The 20,779-nt window shown below is 37.0% G+C and overlaps 1 protein-coding gene across 1 annotated transcript; it reads right to left on the bottom strand.

Moving 5' to 3' along the window:
* LOC130247287 (uncharacterized) lies at positions 1 to 20,579 on the bottom strand. The gene is made up of 21 exons (XM_056480533.1): positions 18,910 to 20,579; positions 15,747 to 15,955; positions 15,453 to 15,516; positions 14,994 to 15,100; positions 14,450 to 14,506; positions 14,239 to 14,347; positions 13,932 to 14,160; positions 13,560 to 13,739; positions 10,698 to 10,892; positions 9,986 to 10,164; positions 9,864 to 9,903; positions 9,137 to 9,211; positions 7,238 to 7,334; positions 6,596 to 6,735; positions 3,955 to 4,128; positions 3,714 to 3,862; positions 3,306 to 3,435; positions 1,734 to 1,842; positions 1,381 to 1,514; positions 1,170 to 1,254; positions 1 to 723 (listed from the first exon to the last, which is right to left on the bottom strand). Exons 1-21 carry the CDS (start codon positions 20,553 to 20,555, stop codon positions 668 to 670), a joined length of 4,164 nt encoding a protein of 1,387 aa, XP_056336508.1. The 5' UTR covers positions 20,556 to 20,579; the 3' UTR covers positions 1 to 667.
* Positions 20,580 to 20,779: the final 200 nt, after the last annotated feature.

Raw genomic sequence — 20,779 nt, 5'->3', positions numbered from 1 at the left:
TGTGAACTGTACCTTTAATTTAACCTGCTCAAAGAAAACATGAAATTGAACGTAGAAGACAGCAGGAGCAATTACAGCAAATAAACAAATCTAAATATCACTCAATATGAAAGTTGTTAAGGGAGTTCTTAAAAGCATATGATTGGTCATTGTGTTCATGCGCTCAACAGAAATCACAGTGATTATCTCTAATGATCAGCGCTGTTCAGCGAGCAGTGGAGAAACTCGCTCAGTAGACAAGCTCATGCCTGTATCCAAGTATCGCTGTTACAGCTGAGCGGAAACATTACCTCACAAACACGCCAGCAGGTCAAAGGTCCACAGTGAGAGAGAGTGATAAAAGTTTACAGTTTTCATTTTCCCCCTTGCAGTGAAATAGTGGCTTCTGGATTCTGCTGTTACTTCAGTGTCAGTGAAAAACTGTCCCTTTATCTGCAATTTACAGCATTGATTTATCATTTATCCTTTATTCCTTTTAGTTTGCTATACATTACGCAATGGAACATCAGATAAAACAATAACTAAATTAAGACAACTTGAAAAGGTTGAGTATGTAAATTTTACACATAACAATCAGTGATAAAACTACAAGCAAGTACATGAAATGATATATAATTCATTGCCGTATTCTACATCTCAAAAAGTTAAATGATGACTTCAGTCAGGTTTAAGTGACAATATATTCAGACAGTGTTTCCAGGGATTCAATCTCTCTTGAGACATCTAAAAAAGATACATTAGACATATTAGCCTCTACATAATATTTGCTGTACTGACATGCCAAAACATGTAATATGAACATATAATCAATTCTAATCATGTAAATAATAAGGCCATGATTCAGAATAATCAGCCTGATCTCACAAGAAAACGCAACTATTTTACGTTTTGAAAGTTTAGTGGCTAATTCGTGCGAATTCGTACGAGTTCAGTTGTACGAAATTGTACGATTTTAAAAAGAAGGCGTGGCACCTAACCCTACCCCTAAACCCAACCGTCATTGGCGGATGAGCAAATCGTACTAAATTGTACGAAATAGATCGTACGAATTAGCCACTAAATCAAAAAGTTACGAATTGCCGTGAGATTGTGTTGGAATAATCACACTCAAGTAGTCGTTTCTAGAAATGATTCTTTTTTTTAGAAATGAAATTAAAATGTTCTCTTACCCATCAGGGAAGCTTTGCTGCTTTGTGAAAATGAGCGCTCCACTGATCTGCTCAGTCTAGATTTAAGGCTCTCGCATATATAGCACTTTGAAAGGAACAACAGAAAATACATAAACAGTATATAGTCAAGGTTTTTTAAAAATCTGATTGTTTTGAATTATTTATAAATATTTGTTTACAAATTTTTTTTCGAAATGTGAAATCCAAATACCATCAAGGACTTGAACTCATTCAGAAATTGTATTTTTGCATCTTCGAACATGTTGTCTTTTAATGTTTCAATTGTTTTTATTATTGTGTTCTCTCTCTTTTCCATGGCCCCTTTTCCTTTCTTCTCTGCAGCTTCTGTAGAGGCAACATTCAGTGTTAATTCACATCCCGTAGCATAAATGCAACACATACACAGAATGTCTCAAAGTCTGAATAAAATGGTAAATAATTAATAAAATGAAAGACCCTGTGATTTTAAAGCCAGCAGATGTTGGTGCTTGGTTGAATAACCACATGGTGAACAACAGTTTAGTAATCAGACAGTATTATGTGTAGTTCTAAATGTTGTCTTACTTTTATAGCCAGCAGTCATTTGATCCCGAATTGTTTTTTGGATTGCTGAGTAGACTGTCTTCTTTCTAATAACAACATCTTGTTTGAGGAATGTCTTCACTTTGGTTTCCTTTTCGAAAGGTTAAAAATTATGAATTATTAGAAGTAATAGTAGTATGTTATATGACATGTAGAACGAGAAAGAAACATTCAAAAAGCAGGTCATGTAAACACCTTAATTATATTATTGTCCTATTCAGATTAAGGCAAATAGTTTGATTACTGATGTCCATGTAAACATAGTCAATGTTATTTTTTTAAAGTGCACCTATAGTAAAAAATCTACTTTTCAAGCTGTTTGGACAGACATATGTGCATGTATGGTGTATAGACTGTCATATTGGGGTGATATAAGCACACCCAGTGCTTTTTTTTTCAATTTAACAACATAAAAAACAGTGGACGAATTGGAGCTGTTTTCAAACCGACCGCAGCTTTACGTAGGAGAGCGGTCCCCCCGCCCACCAATATTGATTGACAGGCGCGTCATCATATCCTCAGGTTGTTGATTCACGTCCACCATTTTCAGCGTGAGTCGAAGCGATATCACTAAAGGAACACCCTAGCTCTATTTTTAGATTCAAGGCTCATTGGGCTCAACACAAGATCAATATTCTCCACATTATCACTCTAATCGGAATTATTGGTTGTATCTTTAGGTAGGTTTGCAAACATGTGTACTTCTCATTGAGTCTACCTTATACTTCAGCCGTTTGCATTTCTTGCGATCCCAGAACCTCCCTGTGATCTTAACTAGCATGCGTTTTAGAATTCTAAACATAGGTTTCTATCAGGGTACACTCAAGTCGACGGCTGGGCGCCGTGGGCCGCTGCAGAAACCTATGTTTAGGATTCAAAAATGCGTGGCGCGACGATTCGGGACACTTCATGTCTCTGCCGCGCCACAGAGAGTGTCTGGTGTGCCGTGTCGCGGCTTCGAGCGGCGCATCCGGTGCCTCAGTCAAAGTTAATTCAGTGTGCGTGGTTATTAGTTTCTGTGTACAAGCTCTGCACTTGAAACTAGCACACAGTTGGCTGTAAAACTGTACAAAGACACATATGATTTTGTACTCTCTGCTTGGTCTGTGTCAGAGTCGTACATGTACGACTGAATGCTGTACCTCTCACTCAAGCTCCTTCTCTGTCTGCCTGTCAGACTCTGTTGCAAACGCAGAGCGGGTGAGCTCATGGCCCCGCCCCCCCTTGTTACGTTGGCGGGAAGCTGAAACTAATTTACATGTGAAGCAACACACCCATAAATCAGCGAACTGTGGACACGCCCCCAACATGACACTTTTTAACACATTATAATAAAAAAATCTGAATCGTGTTTTAAACTGAACCTAAACTGGCACACTCAGAAGAACCATAATATTAATATTATATCATAAAAAAGAGGTAAACTATGTGCCCTTTAAAGCAGAGAACGAGATTTGTTTACAAAGACACTTTGTTGCTTCCACACCGCTGGAATAAAGTTACATGTTGAGAGATGATGAATAAATGAATTGAAGTGAAAATTGAGCAACTCACCTCTGTTTTCATGAAGTTCTGAATGTGGTACAGCATAGAAGATGGAGGGTAGACAGTGCCATTCTGAATGATACTGAACTTATCGATCTGTTCTTGCACTGACCTCCCTGTTCTGTTATTACTATCAACACTGTAATAATTAAAAATAAATTAACCAAAACAAAACAGAGAAGTTAAAAATACAAATAATGGGTAATATCTTGTTATACTGCACTGTTCAGGTCATTTTTTTGTATTGTAATTTGTGATAAAGTTCACCACCCACAACAAAGACAAATATGTAAACACATCAATATCACCAGCTGATGTAGATATGATTATACTTCAATGCATTTGCTCTGTTTACTTAACACTGTTAAAAAAACTCATCTGAATGTACAGTGGATAGGGAATGACAGCAAAACTTACGGAAATATCAAGTTGAACTCCTCATCGATGTTGTCGTAGATGTGTTTAGCCAAGCACTTGTTTAGATCTACAGGTGCATCTTTGTTTTTTGGCCAGTAATATCCTTTGTTCTTGCACAATGCTTGGACTGTTTTATCAGCTGGTTTCACCTGATTTACAATTCAAAACAACATTGCTGCTGTTACAAAGCCCAGAAAGAAAAAAAAATATTTGAAATTTTACACACAACAGGTTGACTTACAGATGCAATCACATGTATTGTGGTAATGAGACACTGTTCCACTGATTTCTCCACTGCTTTTGAGAAACATTGCTCTATAATGTCATAAAGTGGATCAAACCGACTGTTCAGTTCCTTCAGTGCTTTTTCAAGGTTCTCATAGTAATCTTTACGAACTGTAGCTTTAATCCTTGCCTATAAAATACAAATTCAAGAGTTCACACTTAGATATTGTTTGACAACTGTTAGCAGGTTTGGCATGCTGTCCCGGGAGAGAACCCTGAGCTCGGAGATAGGTGAGCCCAGGGCTCCCGCCTGGTCCATAGAGCATATGCGGGGAGTACGAGATCAGGTGGTTCTCGAGAGCTCCCCGTGGTAAGAGGAAGAAAAGGAGGAGAAGGGGTGGATGGGGGGTTTCTTCGGAAAACGAAGATAAGAGAGTAGTTCTAGCTAGGCTACTTATAGTGAGTTGGGGTTAATCTGATTGGCTAACTAGTGAATGTAAATGAGTGGCCAGCTGCGGTCAATCATATCACGTGCTCCTCTCGAAATTAGTTTGAAAACTTCACGAAACACATCAGTGAATAACTGACTAAACCTACTATTTGATTTCCCCACATGGAAAGAACCTATATGAGGATATATGCACATATATGAAGCCTATATGCAGTATATATGCACATATATGATAATATATTGAGGTGCATATTTATGCATATACAAGCTATATGTCTCCTGTATTGCTTCTTCATAGCTACATATAAGCCCTATAGACCAATTACCATGTTTGTAAACATTCAGGATGCGCGCGCAGGGAGGTGGCAGAAAAAAACCGGGAGCGCTAGCATTTACAGCGAGGGAATGACATCCGATGCGGTACAGAGTTTGTGGTTGTCTTAGAAATAAAATATATTGATAACACAATATATATATATATTATTTACTTAATGCTTTCAGCATCACCCTGTGATAAGCACAGTGATTCGGCAAAATTAACATTAAAGTGAGCGGCGTTCATCTGACAGGTCCATTTGCGATAGCACCCTCACAATGGGAATTGGATAAGATGAAATGACCAAGCATCCAGCCCCAAATATACAATCTCATTGAAGCTCCAAGTGATTTTACAAGAGAGAAGTTAAAGATCTACAATTTTGGATGCCAACAATGTTGTTCTGTGTGGTCATGTGCAAGAAATAATGCTCCAGGATGACCAGATTCAACACTATGTAGTGCTAAAAACAGAGATTCTGCCTAGCCAAAGACAAGGCAAGAAGACGGAACTGTACAAGGCCTGGGTAATTAAACATCAACAAGCAAAACGACTGCATTCTGACAGAGAACTGCAGCTGTACGGCAGGGTATGTGAACTTTCACATAAAAGTAAAGTTGGTTTTAAATTCGCACATTCAGACTTTCTCCTTATTAATATAATTTCATAAAAGTATTATTTGCAAACTCTAAATAGCGAAATCATATTAGCAGCCAATGACTATCAAAGTACAACATTGTTCACAGTCAAATAAACAGTGTTAATGTTGTTTTCAAGTCACACTTGCAGGTTATTTCAGACCGAATATTCAAAGTGCCGTGGTAAACAATATAGGGAGTGTGTCACAAGTTGTCACTGAATGAATATGTGAATATAAAACCCGGTTTACCTTAATAACTTACACTTTCACGTTTCATTCTTAGCATTCAGTGTCCGCAGTTTAATTAACCACATATAACTGTTTTTGCTAAAATCATTTCTGCAATCAAAAACGAGTAATGTGTATGATTCAGCATTGCGTGAACTTACCTGATATAACATGAGAACATCCTACCGCACAACACGACATGTTTACTATTGCAGCCTGTCTTTTTTTGCAACCGGGGACCCGTGTGACGTCACGTAGGTTGGTAATTGGTCTATATGTACATACAAGTTATGTCTCCTATATAGTTAATATCTCATTTTGGCAACTGACATACATGATGCCTAGCTTATATTTTCTATCATCTAGGCAATAACTAAGAGCTAACTAAAATAAAGATGCAAAAAACTTATGTATGTGCGAACACTTGAAATTGGTCTCGCATGTAATTGGCATGTTATGGAATTTAACTATGGCAAATAAGTGAGAGGAGATGGAAAGCTATGATGTCTACACGTTTTCCTGAAACATTTAGTCAATTTTTTCTTGTATGAAAATTGTGTAAAAAAGGAAATGTATAACAAAATGGTTTGTTGTTTTTTTTATTTAGTTTTTTTTTTTTCTGTTCAGTTTTTTGTCTTATTTTTGTTTTTGTACTATATTTTGTTCTTGTACTATCTGATTGTTCTTAAGTACATAAAACATTTTCATTTCTACATGGGTTTTTATTTATGTTGTCTAGCAGCTATGGATTTTAATAATTTTACTAATATATATATATATAAACATATAGGTGAACATATATATATATATATGTACCTATATAGGTACATGCACACATATACACATATATGTACACATATATGTGCCTATATGTACATATAATATAGGAAAACGGCCAATGTATATATGTAATGTATATTAACAACCTATTTAAAAACCTATATTAAAACATATATGTTTATATAGGTTCTTTCCGTGTGGGTCAGTAGATATCTGTAAATGATCAATCAGCAGTTCTGTACCATTTCTTCATCTGTTGTATCTAGTTTGATGCTTTGGATGAAGAACAAAACTCCCTTTGCTTGATTGATATAATCTCTGGTCAGTTCCCTCTTAATGATCTTGTTGGTGTTCTTGAGAAGGTCCTGCAGCTTTGGGATTTCTACAGATAATTGGAAGAATATTTATAGTTCAATGATTTAAATGAAATGAGAACGAACAGACATTCAGTTGAAGACAGAATTATTAGCCCCCCTTTGATTTATTTATTTTTTTTTTTTTAAATATTTCCTAAATAATGTTTAACAGAACAAGGAAATTTTCACAGTATGCCTGATAATTTTTTTCTTCTGGAGAAAGTCTTATTTGCTTTATTTCGGCTAGAATAAAAGCAGTTTTAAATTTTTTTTAAACATTTTAGGGACAAAGTTATTAGCCCCTTTTAAGCAAATTTTTTTTTCCCGATAGTCTACAGAACAAACCACCGTTATACAATAACTTGCCTAATTACCCTAACCTGCCTAGTTAACCTAATTAACCTAGTTAAGCCTTTAAATGTCACTTGAAGCTGTAAAAAAAAATGTGTTGAAAAAATCTTCTCTCCGGTAATCAGAAATTGGGGGGGGGGGGGGGATAAACAGGTGGTGGCTAATAATTTGTTTTACCAGTTTCATTTTGATCCAGATGTAGATCTTCATCAAAGTATGCCTTAGAGCTCACAGTAAACACATCAGCGATGAATCTTCTGACATCTTTTGATTTCTGAGTAAGAACAAAAATAAGGATAAGAATAAGAATTACAAATAGAAATGAACATTTCCTAAAGAAAATGTCAGTGGGGTTTGCAGTGGCAAATCACTGGTGTAAAAGGCATTTTAATTGGTTCCTAGGTGGTTGCTAGGCGGTTGCTACGGTGTTGCTAGTCAGTTGCTAGGGTGTTCTGAGTGGTTCATAGGTGGTTGCTAAGGTGTTGCTAGGCAGTTGCTAGGGTGTTCTAAGTGATTCCTAGGTGGTTGCTAAAGTGTTGCTTAGTGGTCACTAAGGTCTACTCAGTGGTTGCTAAAGCATTGCTAGCCGGTTGCTAGGGTGTCCTGAGTGGTCGCTAGGCAGATGCTAAGACATTACTAGGTGGTTGCTTGGCAGTTTCTATGGTAGTTTGGGTAGTTGCTAGGCAGTTTCAAGGGTACACTGGGTTGTTACTAGGCATACCTCACATACATATTTGATCAAATCTTCATATAAGCATTTCTAGCATGTTATAACACTTGGCTAATCATTACTAGCATGTAGCTAGTCAGATGAAGAAAAAAACGACGAAAAATTAATTGATCATGTTAAAATGACAGTTAATATTTATGTATTTTTACACATTTATTCACTCATTTGCATTACTGAGAGCCGGAAAGAGACAGGCTGCACTGGTAAACAGTATCTTCATAATAATGTTTAACTAAAATAAAAGATCAACAAATTAATCTGTCATAACAATCTCTACAAGTGAAGAAATATACTACAAATTATAATATTTATGAAAGTACTTAAATAACAGACAAATACAAATGCACAACGCAAGCGGGCTGTGTTCCAGACAGCTCGATGATGTGTAATGTCTCCGACACCACCTGTAGTCCCAATTAGCAACTCGATAGCAACCGTCTTTTTAAAGAAGCGTTGAAAATCAAGAGTGTGATGTAACTGATGTGTTTTATGTCGTAGAATAAAGTGTGAAAGTATCTTGAGTTTGTGGTAGCCACAAACCTTATTTGAGCAATTTAATCGAAATCCCATAAAAAACCCATTGACTTTGGGACGAGGGAACCAGAACTGGAAAAATGCTAACTTGCTTCCAGGTTTTTGCATAGAAATTGACATCGTAGTTCCTCCACTCTATTGAGATGATTAGTTGCCTAAGTCAAATCAGCCCACTCTATGCACTGACACTGCTATGCAAAGATATGCATTTAGGCCTATTATAATGGCAGTCTATGGAATCAGTTACTAAAGGTGTGTAAATGGTTTTGGGGACGTGACTTGAGAGCTTCATTATCATATTGAGATTATTATTGGTTGTCTGAGTTAAATGAGTGGTTTTGATGTGTGACATATATAATGGGAGTCAATTGGCTCAATGTATTTTAATGGGCGTCCCGTCCCCATGATAAGTCAATGAGACCACTTTGGGACATCCTTGTGACTCAGGCGTATCCTTAAGGGGTCCATTTTCTCCCTCTGGCTGCAACCCCCTACAGATGTTGTGAATGCCGTATTTCTACTAAATTCACACTTGGTGCTATGTTGCGTCAAAGTTCGGCGTAATGTTGAGTCAATGGGTTTTGGCGACAAACTCTTTATAAAAGTCATAGCACAGCATTCCCAATAAATACGCATGATTTGACCCCACTTTCAAGGGTCTGGGACGAAAACTGTGGGACTAGTTTCGCACTGAAAAAGAAGCATAAGTATGAAAAGAAGAATAATAATATGTATGGAGAATAACAATAGTGCATTTGCCTAAAGGCAAAACCCACTAATAACAATAATAATTTACAATTACACATTTATACCATGGTTTCAAGCTTCCTTTTCACAGTATCCTTTGCAGAGTTGTTCCTATGATGTATGCATGCAGTTTTCAAATTCTGAAAAACGAAATGTAAAAATAATAATAAATTATCACACACATTAAGTGTCTTTAATATAAACTATTTGCCACTGTAAAATTAGCCCATGAGTCAATTCAGTCATTTTTGCATTTAAATGCAATCCATTGGTCATTTTTAGGATGTCATCAACGCATCTGTTATGTAACCCTTTTGCCCAGAAAGAGAGAACGGGCACATCATACAACATTAGGGGTTCCATAGAGGAGACCAATTTCCTCAGAACAGTACGAAAGGAAACCAATTGAATGGCCACTCCAAAGGACATACAGATGGCAAATGATTCAAGAACAACCATACCAAAGCTAAAGAACAGTTGTGCATGATTGAGGTTATCAAATACAATATTAAAAAATACAAACGTTTGCAGTGGTTCATGTTAATAAACTAAGCAATTTATTGTCCTGTGATATTCACATTTTCATTGATTTTGCAAGGAGTTTGTATAATTTCAAGCAGCACTGTAAAAGCTCGAACTGTCAGAGGTGGCCGAGCACAATCTCCCTAGGCTACACTTGATCACTTGTTGTCACAGCTGCTCTAGTATAAGCCAATCTGAAATTTTAGAAAACTGCATTTAAACAATGCAGAAAACATACAATAATTTTTTTTGCTTGTAAATGTACCAGACCTTGTCTGAAGAAAATTGGTCTCCAGAGGGCCGTGCAGATCTATAATTTAAAAAAATACATAAACAAATGTGATTTATTAATGCAGAAATGCAGAATATTGACAAAATCTCTATATTCTTACTCTAGATATTCTTTTATATTAACATCATCAGTCCTAGTACAGATGAAGTTTATTGTTTTGCACTGTCCTCCTGGTCCCAGGTCTTGCATGCAGTGCTCGATTATGCTCCAGGGCTCTCTGCTACTGATTGCACGCTTGATGTCATTTACAATCCACACAGAAGAGCACTCCCTCACTTTCTGTGGAATTAGAAAAATCTAAATAAAAATCTGAATAATAAAACACCTGTGGAATTGCTCTACTTTACACACTTATGATGAACTGCACCCCGGGTTGCCTTGACGGAACACAATGTATTTCATTTCAGTCTGAAGGCTACCTCAATGTATGTGAGTGTGGCCAAAATGTGACCTCCACAGAATAGTAACAGCCTCCAAAATGAGACAGAGTTACTGTATATCAGATTCGGAGTTATAAAGTCCACATGAGGTGGTTTTTAATTTGGAAAATGTAAACATTACATTTGAGTTCACACCAAACATGGAGCATCATGTCACAGATTCTAGTTTAATTGCTGGATGTTTTTCACCTCAAGTGAATTTACCACTCAAATGAAACATTAGAATTTGAGGGATAGACACAACTGAGGTAAATTCCATGTATTCACAGCAAATGAAACATATGAAACGTTATAATAGTTTGAAATTACATAATGGTGAGTAAATCATGAAATAATCTTCATATTTAAGATATTTGGTAGTGCAGCATTTACTGATTTCCACAGATCATCTCGTATCTTGTTGCAGTCTCCGGTGCCAGGAATATCAAAAAGCACAATGTGTTCCAGAAGCTTTTGATGATCTGGAATCTTGATGGTCACACTCTTCACAAGCGGCCAGTACCAGCCACCAGGACTATACTCACTTTGCTGAATGTGACATTTAACATCACGGACAAAGTCAAAGACCTGTTGTAGGAAATAAAAATATATATTTTTTAAATCATGTAAAAGTTCCGAAATGCATCAGATACTATTTCAGAATTTCTAGCATAATAATAGTATAATCATATTTTACAAAACGTAATATTTGAGCCTTTTTAGTAAATAATGAAAAGAAATTGGTAAAACTTTTATTTGATGGTCTCCCTGTAGTCTGCTGACCATAAGTTGCTTTACAAATTCATATCTGCTTACTCTCATCTGGTTAGTAGAGACAAAGTCCCCCCATCCTGCGAAGGAAACTCATTTTGTTTCCAAGATCTTGGCCTTTTGCTCATCACCCAAAGCTCAAGACCATAGGTGAGTGTAGGAACGTAGATTGGCCAGTAAATCAAAAGCTTTGCCTATAGGCTCAGCTCCTTTACCACAACGGACCAACACATCGGCTGCATTAGTGCTGCCGCTGCACAGATCTGTCTGTCAATCTCATGTTCCATCCTTTCCTCACTCGTGAACAAAACTCCAAGATACTTGGACTCCTCTATCTGGGGTAAGGACTGTCCTCCAACCTAGAGATGGCAAACCACCTTTTTTCTGTGGAGCACCACAGCGTCTAACTTGGAGGTGCTGATTCTCAATCCAGTCGCATCTCAATCAGCAGCAAACCATCCCAGTGATTGCTGAAGGTCCATGTCCAATGAAGCCAACACGCCTCTACAATATCTCATGGTCAGGGACAGTACCTCTGGACTGGGCAACTGGAATAGTAGTTCTCATTTTAAAGAAGGGGGACTGGTGGGTGTGTTCCAACTATAGGGTATCACACTCCTCAGCCTATCTGGAAAAGTCTACGCCAGGGTACTGGAGAGGAGAATCCAGCCATGGTTGAACCTGGGATCCAGGAGGAACAATGCGGATTTTATCCAGGCCTTGGAACACTTGACTAGCTTTATACCATCACTAGGGTGCAAGAGGTTTCATGGGGAGTTTGGGGTTGGAGGCAATCTGTTAAGGGCTGTCTGGTCCCTGTATGTTAGACTTGTTCCCGGTGCATGCTGGACTCTGGCAGGATTGCCCTTTGTCACTGGTTCTGTTCATAATTTTTATGGACAATGTGCTGCCTAGGGTCAGAGAAGGTCTGGTTCTGGGACCACAGCAATTCATAATTACAACATATAATATGTAAACATCTACATTTGGTCAGTAAATTGTTACCAATGTGTTGCCAATTTAGGTTCTAGATGTTCAATAATGTATTAGTAGCCAACATCACAGACAACATGGCTGCTTGTCAGTAATTGTTTAGCAGAGAGTACTGACACTGGTGCAAATATGTAATTTCAGCTCCACATGTGTTCTTGTTTTCTGTGATGTTAGCTCATAATAGTCATTCAACAGTTATAGTAATTTCTAAGATTTCACTTCTTTTTGATTCATTAGAAATTGTTGTGTTGCTATTTATAGGCATTCAGATGCAGATATTCAGATATGTACTGAAAGACTGTTGATGAACTGGTTTAAACTACATTACTTGAAATTTAAGCAGATTGCTGTGATGTTCAGATGATATGACTTGATTTTGTGTCTTTATATTGTTGTAGTCTTCACACTACCTAAATGATCCACAAAAGGGTGGGTCACACACTACATGACCTGACAACACTTTCACTTTACAACTCTGTCCATCCTCCAAACCACAGCCATGGAAATGTTGAGGGCTGAGCCTTCAGAAAGAGCTAATCACGTTTGACAGCTTGTTTGATGATGACATCACTGACACAAGGTGTTTCAAAAGCATTGTCAATCAGCTGATCTGTTAGTGGATTGATCGCTTATATATCTGCACGGTTCATCAGATAGATGGCTTTAATATGTTCTCATTTCTGTGTAAACGCAGGGTGAAACGAGTGCATCAAAGACATTTCTGCTGAGCTCATGCACACAATGACTATTCAGCTCATGACTGGCTATCTCATTGGCTGTTCATCATCATTCAGTAGTTCACACATTAAGACCACGGAGCGCCAAACTCCCACTGATTTTCCCTCGATCACAGTCTGATCTGTCGGTGAGCTTATTACCTTGCAAATCAGACTCAAATCGTGCTTAAAATCATGTAGTGTGAACTAGACATTACAGTGCTACACACTGGTGGTGCTGTGGAGAGACCCCATCCCCCCCCCCCCCCCCCCCCCCCCCCCCCCCCCCCCCAAAGTGATTGTAAAGTGCTTTGGGTGTATGGCCTTGCCATGGTGGATGTACTTACTTGCAAAGCTTAGCTGAATAAGAAGGTACTGAAAACTTGTTGAAGATTTTTTTGGCTTGTCTAAAAATACTTTATTGAACATCTAGAACCTTAGTTGGTAACATTTTACTGACCAAAAGTTTATTAGATGTTTACATGTTGTAGATGACAGTAAGCATAGGTGTTTGAAGTATATTGTGGTCAGCAGAGGGACTATCAAAATAAGGTGTTTCCAAGAATTTAAAATGTGAAAAATTAAAGAATTTCATCTGAAAGAGAAACTCCTACACATACACAGCCGTAAAGTACTGTATGCAGAACTGTCTACACCTTTTCAGTGCAAAAAAAAATTCAGTTTTTATTAAAATCTGATAATAGTTTATCTAATAAATGAAATTTATCACTTAGATCCCTAATATGAAAACTATTTGCTAACATAAAAACCTTACTTCGGTGTGCGAAATAGTTTTTTTCCCAATCGACAAAAAGTTATGAATTTCAGCATGTTTGTCATCGTTCTTAAGCTCCTCCAGTGATTTCTTCTCTGCATCAGCCCCATACACTGCAATGATCCTTTCATTATCTGTTTCAGTCCTTTCATCTGTGGAAGCAATCTCATTCTCCCATTCCTGCAAAACAACACAAAAAACTTTATTAACTTTCTTTATTTCATAGATAGATAGATAGATAGATAGATAGATAGATAGATAGATAGATAGATAGATAGATAGATAGATAGATAGATAGATAGATAGATAGATAGATAGATAGATAGATAGATAGATAGATAGATAGATAGATAGATAGATAGATAGATGAACCTTTTTAGAGATGAGCTCAATCTCAGCTTTGTATTCAGAGTCTTCCAGATTTGCTTCCACTTGAGTAATAACTGCTGTACAGGCACCAAGACTACCACATGGCAGCAGACCCTCTAATCCCAACACTGCATTTAATAAAGAGCTTTTTCCTTCTCCTGTTTTTCCAAAAACACCTATGGTTTCCTTTCTTTTGTCTTTGTCCATCTCATTCATTTTTGCAATGGCATCTCTACATCATGATACAGATACAGACTTTACAATTGAGCATACAGAACAATTTACATTATGATTTATACTGAGTACTTACAAAATGTTGTTTTTTAAGTCATTTGTTGTTTGGTCTGTGCTGTTAATGTTTTGAAGTTTAACATTAACTCCATTCATGATCTTTTTCACCATACTCAATATTTCCATATCTGTTAAATAAAAGTATAAGAATTAATTTTGAGATTAATATATTAATACTTAATTCATAATAAAAAAAAATGGAAGTATAAAAAAGCACAAAAATTGCTTGCCTGAATATGATTTTGCACTGATATGTAAATCCCTCGATTCACGTTTTCTTTTAGTGCCTGCATTAGAGAATTAAAACACATCAATCTTTGTACTTAATAAAACAAATTTTATTTGAAATGATTTTTTTTTTGACCACTCAGTGGATTTGTTTAATCAAACCATTTAAAGTAAATTAAATGTCCTAATGAATTTGGTTAGTTTTTTCCTGATATTTGCAGGTACATGAAACTCACCTGTAACTGTTTGTTTTTTATTCACTATAACAATTCACTTTCGCAAGGCCATCTATAAAGATATTTTTCATATTCTTAGAATTAATTCCCTTCAACAATATAGAACAAATTGCATGTGAATGCATATGTTTTGTGTGTGTGTGTGTGTGTGTGTGTGTGTGTGTGTGTGTGTGTGTGTGTGTGTGTGTGTGTGTGTCTGCAAGTATAGCAATACCAGTATTACTGTGGTGCTATATTCCAGCCCATGAGAAAAACAGCTCATAAATTACACAATCAATTATTCTGAAAATATAAAACTGCAGAATGTTACCTGTGAAATTTGGGTTTAAGGGTAGGGAGATACTATATATTCCTGACTGTGATGGCACAGGAGACAGCGGACAGGTTCCTGTTACTTGATTCACTGCTGTGGCTGCTCTGTTTATATAAGATAATAATATTACTAATAAATAACAACAATTGCTTCCATTGGGAGGGAATAGGAGACAACCTTGCATGGGGATAATTGTAACACACTTGGTTTAAAAATTTCAACACACAATAGTCAATTAGCCGTTCACTTCTTACCATATCAATTGTTTACAGGGAAAAATTCTGCTAAATTGTAAAAAAAAAAATACCTGACCACAACAGATCATTTATATAACTACATTATAGAATCATTTGTACTCTCAGCTTTTATCTTGCTTAACTAACTTTGAGAGGACACCAGATTTTAAATCCCAGTTGTATTATATTAACTTTAGTACAATGAGAATATATTACTTACTGTTCTGTCTGCTCATTCATTTTTTTTCTGCTCATTAGTTTTTTCTTGGCCTCCTCATAAGTGCCTGCAGTAAGATAAGAAAATATTATTGAGATTATTATTGAGAGTTTTTGGGTCTCAATATACATGAAATATTTTTTATTTTTGGCCTTTTTGCCTTTATTAAGTTATAAGGGGGTAGGGACGGGAAATGTCCTCAAGCCAGGACTCGAACTCGGAACGCCCTGGCTAACCACTAGGCTATTGCACCAACATACATGAAATATTTAAACAGTTTAAAGTAAGAACTGGTACCATATTCTCCATGAAACAGGACAGCTAATTTCTCCCAGGATTTCTGTCCTGTTTGAGGTGTTATTCTGTACCGAACAGCTTCCATGAATTTCTCTGATGATTTGTATGGAGGCCAGTAACATTGTTTTTTGTCTGCGCTCAACCAGTTTGATGCTGTCACCATCACCTCTTCCGATTCTTCTAAGGTTACAACTGCATACATGGTCGTCCTGCAATAAATAAGTTACTCATTATTTAAGAAAATGAACAAAAAAGCTGTAGAACACTTGCCAACTGCACACACACACACACATATAAGGCCAAATTTACTAACTGCTTGCACCAGTGCAAACCATCTTTAGGGCTTTAAAACAGCACTGTTGGTATTTACAATACATGCACAGAGAAGAATAGGACTGAAGAGGCACAGACACAGCTATTTTTGCACCTGACCTTATTGAATATAAAGATCTAGGAGGTTCCGAGTCAGATGCATATTTTACGCAAGAAGTATTACTAAGACTTGCACTCCTCAAATTATGGGTATTTGGGTCATTATTTAATGGCTAAAAAAGAATATCTTATGTGTTGACACATGAAATGACTGCAGTTGTTGATGCTGTTGGAGGCACAACAGAGAACGAGTAATACATTTATTAATGCCAGAGGAACGGTGGAACATATAGACCAATTACCATGTTTGTAAACATTCAGGATGCGCGCGCAGGGAGGTGGCAGAAAGAAACCGGGAGTGCTAGCATTTACCACCAATTACCAATTACCACCAATTACCAATTACCTGGAAAGACAGCTTGGAACATACAACTAGGGTGAGTCATGTAATACCAGGTCTACACCAACTCCTCGTTTTTAACTCTTTATTATCCATGGTCCTGAAGTCACTGATGAAAATAGCAGAGATGCACATAACTGTGACCTCAGCAGTGACAGAACAACAATAGGGCTAGTAGGGCTATAGCGAATTTTTAATAGCCCTTGTTTAGCCCCCAAAAGGGTAACTAGATGTCCCGTATTTCCTCGGACAGTACCATATTTCAGCTCTATTTTAAGTGTTCCACAATAACAACCCAATCAAAGATGACTGAGCTCACCATAGTACAAAATTACCATCAATTTGCATTGGTTAAAAAATTGAGCAGTGTCTGTTCTTAGTACAACCCTAAATCAGAAAAAGATGGGACAGTATGGAAAATGCAAAAAAAAAAAAAAAAAAACTAAAGTAGTGATTTCTAAATTTACTTTGAACTGTATTTCATTGCAGACAATATTTTTTATTTTTATTTTTAATAAACACATTTCAATATTGGTTCTTGCAACACCTTTAAAAAAGTTGGAACAGTAAAGCATTTACCATTTTGTACTATTGTTATTCCTTTTCACAACACTTAAAAGATGTTTAGGGGTTGAAGATAGCAAGTGATGAAGTGTTTCAGGTGTAATTTTGTCTCATTCTTTCTGCAAACAATTCTTAAGGTGGGCAACAGTACTTTTGTTGTCTTTGTTGTCACATTTTGTGCTTCAAATTGCACCACACATTCTCTATTGGAGACAGGGACTGCAGGTACCTGTATCCTCTTCTGTACTGTGTGATGATCCATCCCAGATGCCTCCGAGCCCAGAGAAGATGACAACGTTTCAGGGCACTGTTAACATAGGGTTTCCTTTTGGCACAATACAGTTTTAACTGGCATTTCCGGATGTAACTACATATTGTGGTACTTGACAAAGGTTTGCCAAAGTAGTCCTAAGCCCATGTGGTGCTATCCCTTACAGATGAATGCTAATTCTTGATGCAGTGACGCCTGAAGGATCAGAGATCATGATTGTTCAGCTTAGTCTTGCGCCCTTGTCCTTTATGCACTGAAATCCTCCAGATTCCTTGAATCTTTAATTATGCTATGCACTGTTGAAGGTGAAATATCCATATGTCTTTCTATTTTTGTTTTTAAACATTTAAATATTTTTCTCACGTATTTGTTGGCAAACTGCTGATCGTCAGCCCATCTTTGTTCCTAAAGAACTAGAACTTTCTTGGATGCCACTTTTGTATTAAATCATAATTACAATCACCTGTTGAAATCACCTGTTTCAAATCACATCATTATTTAACCAATTTAACTGATTACTAGCCCTAAATTCTCCTGTTCCATTTTTTTTAAATGCATTCAGTCATTTTCTTTTCGGCTTAGTCCCTTTATTAATTCGGGGTCGCCACAGCGGAATGAACCGCCGACTTATCCAGCACATGTTTTACGCAGCTGATGCCCTTCCAGCCGCAACCCATCTCTGGGAAACATCCATACACACTCAACGCACAATTTAGCCTTCCCAATTCACCTGTACCACATGTCTTTGGACTGTGGGGGAAACCGGAGCACCCAGAGGAAACCCACGCGAACACAGAGAACATGCAAACTCCACACAGAAACACCAACTGACGCAGCTGAGGCTTGAATCAGCGACCTTCTTGATGTGAGGCGACAGCACTACCTACTGCGCCACTGCATCGCCCTAAAAATGTGTTGCAAGAAGCAAAATTGAAATGCGTGTTTATTTTGAAAAAAAAACTATAAAAATCATGAGGAACACATTAAATAATGTTTGTTGTATTGTCTGCAATGAAATACAAGTTAAAGTAAATTTAGAAATAACTACTTACTTCTGATTTGGTGTTTTCTGATCTGCATTTTATGAGCATCTGCCACTATGCTCAATTGTACTGCGCTCATTGAATTGGTTGTATATGTAAATAAGATTTTACATCTGTCTTGTTTAACTTGCATATTGTCAGTAAATCATCCATGCCCATCAGCACTGTTTTTGAAATTGCGCTCTTGTGCTAATTTGTCTTGTTTAGTCATATTGTTCCATAATGTGACTACATTTTATGTACATTTGATAATCTACATGTGGTTATTAAAATTGTGACCACACTGTTTGGTGTCAATTTTTACAGACCATAAGAATTGAGTAAATAAAAAATACATTTGTCCTAATAGGGGAACACACTAACCCACACGCATGACAGTGGACAGTATACACAGGAGGATCACTGCAGCTGAGAATCACTCAAAAGAACCCAAAGTTCCATTGTGTGCTTTATGTTTCCTATAATGAAGTCTGCTAAATTGTATTAGTCATCTTTAATATGTGTAATCCTCACCTTCCATCACTTTCAATCAATTTAGATTTTCCCTCATCTTCATTTGACCCAACACTGTCTTCACACTGTGTATTGCTACACCCAGTACAGTTTTCTTCTGTGTCCTCACTCATTCCATCATAATCCTCACTTGCAGAATCATTACCCACAATTTTTTGTCCACCGAATAATGTTATAATATCATATTCTTCATTGGTGTCGTTTTCCATAGCATGTATCTCATCTAGGTCTTCAGATGGGATGCAAATGATCACATTTGTCTTGAAAACATGCACTGCATAATTTTCTAAATCCTTACACAACTTTAAGGCGTAGCTTTTTAGCTTTAAAGCTGTGAGTACTGGCTTCAATGGGCAGCCCTGACACTCCAAATTTTCTGCACCTCTGAGGAGATTTTCCACAATGAGAAATTCCTCCTCAAAAGACTCCTTAATTTCATCCTTTAGACAACAGAGCATTGCATCAGTGCAGATTGTTTTAGGAGTGATCATAACAATTGCTGAATCCTTAATTGTCCCATTTGACTGAGACTTCAAGAAATAATCAAGACGTCTTGCCAGAATAGTTGCAATGATGAGATAGTCAGCATTAAAAAAGTGAGGAATATCATCCTGTGAATCTTGAAAGTATATGTCAAAGCAGTTAAATCCCCTGTGGATTCCGTCATAGAGCATCTTTATGTATGGAATTACATCCTGGATGTTGTCTTTATAGAAGGAAACTGGGATGTCGTCTGGTCTTACAGTGTCTGACACTTGAAGAGACTGAACCGCTGACACAATGTCAACTTCACTGACTGCAAGTGAGCTTTCTTCACTCTGGGATGAACCAGTTTCATCAGTCAAAAGTATTTTTTTGCAGTTAAATAGTTTGAAGAGTGACTGTGTTTGATCTATCAGAAGAGGCACTGTGGACACACAGTTGATCTCTAAAGACACAGGTTGGTGATCTTTGAGCTCACCTATGTTTGAACTCATGATTTCACAGCTTCCTACACGCCACATACATTCATCTGGAATGAAGAAGTAATCCAGTCTGGACACTGGACGATCTCTTATGTAGAATGTAAAATCCTGCTTTACAGGGTTCTTTCTTCTCCAGACATCAGCCAGCTGAAGAGATTCCATGAAATTCTCCACACATAAGAGCAGTTTATTGTGTGTTCTGTTTTTTGTCATCTTGCCTGTATTCCATTTTTTGTCTATAAACGGATTGAGAAATGTGTTGAAATCTCCACCAATCACCAGCAGCCCGGTGGTCATTGACTGAAGGTATCTTGAAAGATAATCAAGCGTTTTTGTGTCTGTCTGATGCATATAAACACTAACCAGAGTATACAGGCAACCTTCCAGTTCACATTTCAACAAAACATATTCACCACAATTATCTTTCTCGACACTTAAACATTTGAAATCTAGACTCTTTCTGACTAGAATGGCAGTTCCTCTGCTGGAAGAAGTGTACTTTGTATTGAAAACATTCCACTGATCTTTTAAACATTCTATAACATGTTCATCTCTTGCTCCAATGTGTGACTCTTGTAAGAAAATAACATCAGCGCATTGAAGTTCTTGAAATTTCTGATATTTGTTTTGCTTAAGTCCATTAGCATTCCAGGTGATGAAGTTAATGGTGTATGAATCCATGACAGATCAGCTTTCATGAGATCCTCAACTTAGCAAGTTCCCTGTGAAAACAAATGTGATGGAAGGTGGGATGTTTGATGGTTTTACCCCTTGTAATCTGAGTGATTACCTGATATTTTCATTAGACATGTTTTATCCAAAGTGATTTGAACTGCATTTAGCATTCATTCATATATATATATATATATATATATATATATATATATATATATATATATATATAT

Source organism: Danio aesculapii, chromosome 19 (assembly GCF_903798145.1).
Source record: "Danio aesculapii chromosome 19, fDanAes4.1, whole genome shotgun sequence".
NCBI classification, from domain to species: Eukaryota; Metazoa; Chordata; class Actinopteri; order Cypriniformes; family Danionidae; genus Danio; species Danio aesculapii.
This window is presented reverse-complemented; position numbering and strand designations above follow the sequence as displayed.